Source organism: Lolium rigidum, chromosome 3, assembly GCF_022539505.1.
Source record: "Lolium rigidum isolate FL_2022 chromosome 3, APGP_CSIRO_Lrig_0.1, whole genome shotgun sequence".
Taxonomy (NCBI): domain Eukaryota; kingdom Viridiplantae; phylum Streptophyta; class Magnoliopsida; order Poales; family Poaceae; genus Lolium; species Lolium rigidum.
The window spans coordinates 267991040-267998804 of NC_061510.1; the positions used below are offsets into that span (position 1 = coordinate 267991040).

General features: G+C 46.7%; 1 protein-coding gene across 1 annotated transcript; it reads left to right on the forward strand.

Moving 5' to 3' along the window:
• Window positions 1–226: 226 nt before the first annotated feature.
• LOC124703410 (transcription factor PHYTOCHROME INTERACTING FACTOR-LIKE 13-like) lies at window positions 227–5403 on the forward strand. The gene is made up of 7 exons (XM_047235623.1): window positions 227–318; window positions 432–1185; window positions 1277–1378; window positions 1484–1549; window positions 1643–1924; window positions 2018–2153; window positions 4868–5403. The coding sequence occupies exons 1-6, from the start codon at window positions 263–265 to the stop codon at window positions 2150–2152; spliced, it is 1395 nt and encodes a 464-aa protein (XP_047091579.1). The 5' UTR covers window positions 227–262; the 3' UTR covers window position 2153; window positions 4868–5403.
• The last annotated feature ends 2362 nt before the right edge of the window (window positions 5404–7765 follow it).

Genomic DNA, 7765 nt, shown 5'->3' on the forward strand with positions numbered 1-7765 from the left:
CTGAAGCCAAATCAGGCTCTGCTCCAGGATCCTAGGCAGGAGACACCAATTGTTTATGCTGCAACCTGTTATCGTTATCAGTCAGATTAAAAAAATAATACATGACGCATACTACAGATGAAGCACAGTTTCACAGTCTAATTATTTATTCCTGGACATAACCCTGTGATGTCATTCTTGCCGTTTCCTCTGCTTCTGCAGTCTCTGCCCTCTACAACTGAAGCTCGTCATCAGTCGATAGTTGTGATCGATGATCTGAGCCATGAACCAATTCGTGCCTGATTGGGGAAACATGGGGGACGCCTCCAGGCCACTCGGGTTCGTGCTTTGATCGCTTAAAGCGTTGAAGTTTGTGATCTGCTGATGAGTGACTTGCCTCACCTCACTAACGGCTGCTGTTGTTTTCTTGCATGGTGTGTTTCTTGCTGCAGGGAGGACGATGACCTCATGGAGCTGCTCTGGTGCAACGGCCACGTCGTCATGCAGAGCCAGGGCCACCGGAAGCTACCGCCAAGGCCCGAGAAGCCTGCGCCTGCGCCGGCGGTGCAGGAAGACGACCCCGGTCTTTGGTTCCCGTTCGCGCTCGCCGACTCGCTCGACAAGGACATCTTCTCGGACCTCTTCTGCGACGTACCACCGCCGGGGGCCGCGACCGACAAGGCGAGCAGAGAAGTGGACTGCAAGCCGAGCGAGCTGATGCCGCCGCCCAAGTCCACGCACGTGTCCGGCTCCCAGAGGCAACAGTCGATGAGCATGAGCCTGGCGGACAACGCGTGCGAGCTGTCGGACCTGGTCCAGGCCCGGGCGGGGAAGGCGGCGGCGGTGGATGAGGGCGCGTCGTCGACGCTGAGCGCGATCGGGGCGAGCTTCTGCGGGAGCAACCAGGTGCAGGTGCAGCGCGGCGCGGCGAGCGAGCAGGGCCGCGCCGCCACCACCGCCTACGGCGGCGGCAGCGCCATGCCGTCGGCGATGGGGAGCGGGAATGCAAACGCCATAGGCCGGGGCCACGAGGCCACCGCCGCCTCCTCGTCGGGGCGGTCCAACTACTACTGCTTCGGCGGCGCCACAACCACGACAACCACGACGACCACCACCACCGGCACCGAGCCGACGAGCACCAGCAACCTGAGCAGCAAGCGCAAGCGCGGGCTCGACACCGACTACTCCACCGAGAGCCCCAGCGAGGTACGCCTGTCGTCCTGGGCTCCTTAACGCATTATTTAGTTTAACGTGCTTCATTAGTCGTTCTGACGACGACGGCGCAATACTGAAGCAGGACGCCGAGTCGGAGTCGGCTGCCCTTGAGCGCAAGCCGCCGCAGAAGCTCCCGACGGTGCGGAGGAGCCGCGCGGCCGAGGTGCACAACCTCTCGGAGCGGGTGGGTCGTGTCACCTGATTCTTCTCGTCTCGAATTGATTCCCTTGGTCAACTCTCTGAATGTCAAACCTGACTGACGCCGTTGATGTTTTTTTGACGCTTGTAGAGGAGACGAGACAGGATCAACGAGAAGATGCGTGCTCTGCAGGAGCTCATACCCCACTGCAACAAGGTGCCAGTCCTGCAAAGACACCAACTGATCCAGTACAGGTCATCTAGTAGTAGCTAACTGATCTGCTTGTTTTTCATGGCCATGGATGATCAGACTGACAAGGCGTCGATGCTGGACGAGGCGATCGAGTACCTGAAGACGCTGCAGATGCAGGTGCAGATGATGTGGATGGGTGGCGGGATGGCGGCGCCGCCGGTGATGTTCCCGGGCATGCACCAGTACCTGCCGCAGATGGGGGCGCGGATGCCCTTCATGCCGCCGCAGCGGGTGGTGCCCGGCGCGCAGCCGGGCCACCGCATGCCGGAGCACTACGCGCACTTCCTCGGCGCCGTCAACCACCTGCAGCCGCCGCTGCCGTCCCACCACCACCACCAGGTTCCGTCCCAGCTGCAACCGCCAAAATCATTTTCGAAACTCCCGCCGTTTTTCTTGTTTGGCTGAGATCCATCGATATTTCGGCTTGGGCAGCATTACGCGCAGGGGCTGGGCTACTACCCGCTAGGGGCGAAGGCCGAGCAGCAAAATCCGGCGCTACACCACGGGCCGAACGGCAGCGGTGGCGCCATGCCCGCCGCCAACGCGACGCATCCGAACAAAAGATGAGGTAATTTGATATTCGCATTTTGATATGCATACTTCTCCCATTCTTGGCACGTCGGGTTGGGAAGGTGCTAGAAGTTTCTCTCTACGGAAAGAGACTGTGTCAAGTGTCAACTCGGATAACTCTCTGTTGAACTAAGCGTGGACAAGTACGGAACCCCGCTTGCTTCCGACGGATGGAAGCTAGTACGACTGAGTCCGCAGTTGACACTGCGGTGGATTAGGATAGGCTTGTTCTGTTCAGTGTTTTAGTCAAATTTCGATGTTTGCTAGTAGTTGGTTGTTTTGTGTGAACAGCATAATACTCCTCCGTTTCATAGATATAAAGTGTATAGTATTTTGCCAAAAGTCTCCAAAATATGATCAAGGTATATTGTGTGTGGATTTTTTGTAGGGTTTTGTTTGTGTTTCCTTATATTTTAAAAATACCTCTATTTTACCATGTCAATTATGCAGGATCAATTCCGCCTCTTCATATGTGTTTCTTAATTTATATGCCAAAAACTATACACATTATAATTAGGAATCGAGGGAGTATGGAATTAAAATTCTGTGGGTGCTGATGAAGGTTAAACAACCTAAGCATGACACGCTTCAGCACTCACAAAAAATATATCTCACAAAACGAAACATTTTGCTCTGGGACACTCGGGGCCTCAACACCCTCAACCTTCCCTTCGAGGCTCCTCACGTTCGCATGGGCGGACCTAGCGGCCCTTCGGCCCAGGTTGGTCGACCAGGCTTGCCGAAGGTCATTTGATACGACTATTTTGTCCAAAAATGGTAAGCGTAAACATGCTTGTTCAGGCTTCAAGCAATTTCTAGGTCTGCCACTGCTCACTCCCTTTATTGCTTCTCTTCCCTCCCTTCCGCCTCCCCTCTTCTCCTCCCCTCCCACAGTCGCCTCACATCTTGCTCTCTAGCCCACTTTCGGACTCCCTACAAACGGATTTCCCAGCAGACCGTTTTTACTCTATGTTATCCTCTGATGTTGGGAAACTCATTATACGTAGCACCACCAACGTGCTACCCCCTCTTGCTTCAAGCTTATTGTCCTTTTTTTCCTCCTCCTTCATTCCTCTTCCGGACGCTCATCCAGAAATGTCCTTGTCCCGTGTACGGTAGGTCTCATGCATGATCTCAACCTTTTCTTTAGCATATCAGTCCGATTTAGAATCCTTAAAACTAATAAAACAAAGTGAAACCCGGCAACAGAATCTCAGAGCACGAGCTGAGTGAAATCAACGGAGGAAACATGCACAGGACATCACATTGCACCAAACATTTGCCGGTCCACCTGTCACATGCTTTGTTCGGTGCAATGAGCTGTTAAAGCTTCATTCCAAACGTTTGGAAAGATGACCTTTTAAAAAAGATTAAAAATACTTATATGATTTTGACTCTGCCTCCTCATAAATAATGGAAAGGGATATATTTGTGGACAAGGAAAAAAGAGAGGGAAAGGGAGACCAACGGAGAAAAAAGAAACTTGCCTCCTTTTTAAAATATAATATATATGGAACTTTGACTTTTGGGACTGCCAAAAGTTAGTAACCCTTTCAGGTTTCAATTAGTTTGCTTCCATATCATTGGTGGAGCTAGAAACTTACGGCTGAACTATCTTGGTACAAAAAATCTAGATCTAAAAGTTATAAACTCCAGGTAACAATAGGATTTCTTAAGAACTTTTGTATGTGCCTGCGTGACTGTTTAACATGCGGCCCGAGTAAGTTGAAAAAAAAGAGTCTCCGTCAGCTTAACATACTTCTTCCATTTAGATACTCCTGTCACTAACTAAACTAGGCCATATATATACCTCATCAGCCATGGGCGGGCACACCCTTATTCATGGGTATTCAGCTGAATACCCAATATATTTTGCTAGACAAATTCAACTAATGTTCAGATCCTCCATGCTTCCGTGCTAGTCCAATGAGGCTATAGCAGTCTAACCGGAGGCTAGCTCCAGCGACTCAGCAAGGCTGATGCGGCGATCTGATTCAGTTGTCGAGGACGCCAACGAAGTGGCAGGTTTCAGCAACAGGCGGGACTCACGCCACATGAGGCTGCAGAGCGTAGACGGCGCGTGTCATATGTAGAGGCGTGGAAACCAGCTGAATCAACGAATTCCATTTATAGTTGAACAACTATCAATCTTTTCTTTTTGGAACATGTCATGAACCTTTCGCATTGGATTTTTTTTGGTAAATTTGAATACCCATTATCATTATCCTGTGCCCGCCCATGTCATCAGCATGCATATGTTCTAGTGTTACCATCATATGAAAACTACATCTCAACTGTAAATTATCGGCTGTTTCCGCAAATTGTTCTCTTTGCCAACGAAATCCCTCTTAACTGAACAAATATCTGAAAACAAGATAAGCTTCGGTGTTTGGTGCGAGAATCCGTCATTTTCGGACAATTTTCCCATATGCCAAGAATTAGGTTTCTATGGCCAATTCATGTACGTACATGCAGCTAACCTAGCCATGTCAATGGTTTGTAGTTCCGATCTCAATTTGTCGACATCAGGATACTTTTCAATGGTTGTACTACGTACATATCGTCTTCATCTGTACATATATACAGTACATTTTTTTGGCGGAAACAAGTAGAAGCAACCACTGGTCAATGAAAGAGAAAACGAGTTCTACGTGCCGATAATCTGTCCATGGTTTTTGGCATTATACTATTTTTCTTATCATATTTTGACAGGGCAATTACCAAAACCGTTAAAGACAAGAAAATATACATGGCTGCACACTGATCCAGCAAGAAGTATGGCAATAAAAAAAAGGAGCTGCCGGCTGCGGCTTCACAGCATGCAGGGTGGAGCAGAGGAAACGCTGATGGAAATCAAGCGGCCGGCATCTTTCTTCACTTTCTGCCTGTTTTTGGAGCTGTATCTTGTGCCGGAAAATTCTAGCAGATCCTTAGGCTCTGTAGCTAACTGGTTGTATTGTCAATATAACCTTTTGGATTTTGTTCAGATGATACCTGGGATTGTTGTCTACGAATTGGGCATACACCCCTCTCTTACTAATATCAAATTCACTTTTATTTTGTTTCAGCTAAGAACTGAACAAATTAGATTTCACACTTGTATTTACCTAGAAAGGAAGCTGTCAAGGTTGAAGATTCTGGTAGCTAATTAACACCTAAAGTAATTGTAAATTGTGCACTTGTATGTTTCTTTAGGCACAATAAAAGCACTTGAGAAGAAAATTTGAATGAAGAATGTTGTTCATGTACAACTTACTCTCCATGATCTTCCAGTTTGCATCATTCTCTATTAAGGATGGATCTGAGATTAAGTTCTGGGAGTACAAATGATTAGGTATCAGCCTTTATATAATAGTATGCGTCATAAGGGTGATACCTTAGCTAAGGTTATGGAATCTAACTCACCCAGTACGTGTGACGTTCAGAAGAGATCTTGTCGGGACCATCTAACAGCATGGAATGAAATGCTACATCGGCTGGCTTTCGTCCAACTTTCACATGGGCAAGATGAGTTTCGTTGGACCACTACTACGAAAAAGGCTACCGCCGGTGCACCAACGCGCGCTGGTGGGAACCAGCCGGTAGTAACGTGTTACCGCCAGCGCACATCTTGGCCCGTCGATAGTAGCTCGACTTATTGCCGGCGCACCTCCTGGTCTGCTGGCAGTAACTCGACTAGTGCACCGGCGGTATATTTTTCAAAATTCAAAAAAAAGACGAATCTAGATCTAGATCTCGTCGTGATGTGTTCTTCACGTTCGTCACAGTGGCCAGCGAGGGTTGAGGAGGTTGGTCACCGGACGGGAGGTCGCCAGGAAGCTTGATGAGGTGGTTTCCGTTGAGGTTGAGGGGGTGGTCGCCGGAAGGGGGTCCCGACGAGGTTAAGGAGGTGGTCACCGGAGGAAGCTCGACGGCTTGGGGAAGTACTCGCCGGATGGAGGTCACCGGATTGAGGAGGTGCGGGTTGAGGAGGAGGAGGAGGAGGAGGAGGAGGAGGAGGAGGAGGAGGAGGAGGAGGAGGGAAAGAGGAGGAGGAGGAGGAGGAGGAGGGAAAGAGGAGGAGGAGAGAAAGTGAGAAAAAACAAGAGGCTGACAGGCTGGTTTTGCATATATAGCAAAGGTTACCGCCGGCGCACCAATATGTTGGTGTGCTGGGAGTAATTTTTTATTTTTTTCATTAAAATCTACAAGCCAAAAAAAAGTCCAGTTTAAATTTGAAGAATCTAATTTTTTTGTTTCTTTATCTATTTGCCTAAGCTGGTTACATGCATATAAAAACTTAATCATATCCCACTTGAACATTGGATATTAGAAAAAAATAAACAGAATTAGAGCCCAATTATTATTTAACACAAACTAATTAATAACTCCGAAAATCAGGGTTATTACATATTTTCAAAGAAATCGATTGTTCTCGTTCATTAGGTCATCATACATAGATTTCACAAAAACACCAAAAACACCAGAAGTATTCAACCTCCATCTAAGTATATCTGGCTCTTGACATAAATTGATCGTCATCAAACTTCGGACTAAATGCAACCAGAGACGTCCATTTATCCTCTGTTAAGGTTCGGCAAGAACTAACATTCAGCGACACAACATTGACTACATACACTATATGTATTTTGTTGTGCAATGTAATAAAACATTGCATAGTCCCGACGCAAAGGCATATCTCCCAGCCACGTGTGCTCTAGCCTCTAAGAAACAAGTATCAACTCGAGAAGTGTAATGTTACCGTGTTGTGGGCTTTGTGTTCCATTGTGAAAACGAGGGCTACTAAAATACTCATCCCCTCAAGAGACCCTACTTGCCCATATCTTGCCTTTTCTTTTATTTTTACTTATGGTGACCTTTTTTTAATGCCTCCGTAACCTTGAGAAGATGAAGAATCCGATGGCTCTTCCAGTGACTACACCGGTGCTGGTGATAAGTAAGAATCCAAGAAACTGTTACTTGAGACATATTTGAGGATCAAACTCACAGATTTTTAATTTTTCATTGGTTTTGATCCATATCATAAAATACAATATCTAAAAAAGTGCAAATCCCTATTTTGTTGCATGAAATATGTGCAACTTTACGACCGCATAGTGAGTGGAGAAGGGTCCAGACTAATATATAATGAATTGTGTCCCTTACCCAGAAAGAGCTAGTGGAGCATGGATGTAGTCATGTAGGCGCATCAGTTTATTCAAAATTTGAAAGAAAAAATACCATCTAAAGTTTCAAAAAAAACTTGAAATAATTTTTTCATGTACATATTATCTTGATACTTACTCATGCCAATTCTCAACGAAAAATATGATTGTACATGACCTACATAAATATGATAAAATGTGAAAATTCAATTTTCTTTTTTTTCGTGTAGATCACATATAATCTTATTTTCACTTGAGAATTGGTACGAGTAATTATCAACATAATATGCGTATGAAGATATTAATTTTAAATTTTTCAAAAAAAAATAGATAGTATTTTTTGGATTTTTCTAAATAGGTGCGCCTACATCCATGTCCACCAAATCCGAGTCGCCCCCTCACCCTCAAAGCATAAGAACAAGTGAGGACCTCTTGTAAATCTGCATGAAGGGAGGGGCCATCAGGT

What these genes read in the sequence shown, in the direction of transcription:
- LOC124703410 (XM_047235623.1), top strand. Translation starts at nt 263, where the DNA reads ATGAACCAATTCGTGCCTGATTGGGGAAACATGGGGGACGCCTCCAGG. An exon ending in TGCACAACCTCTCGGAGCGG is followed by an intron (nt 1,379 to 1,483) that starts GTGGGTCGTGTC and finishes TGACGCTTGTAG; the next exon opens with AGGAGACGAGACAGGATCAA. An exon ending in CGTCCCACCACCACCACCAG is followed by an intron (nt 1,925 to 2,017) that starts GTTCCGTCCCAG and finishes CGGCTTGGGCAG; the next exon opens with CATTACGCGCAGGGGCTGGG.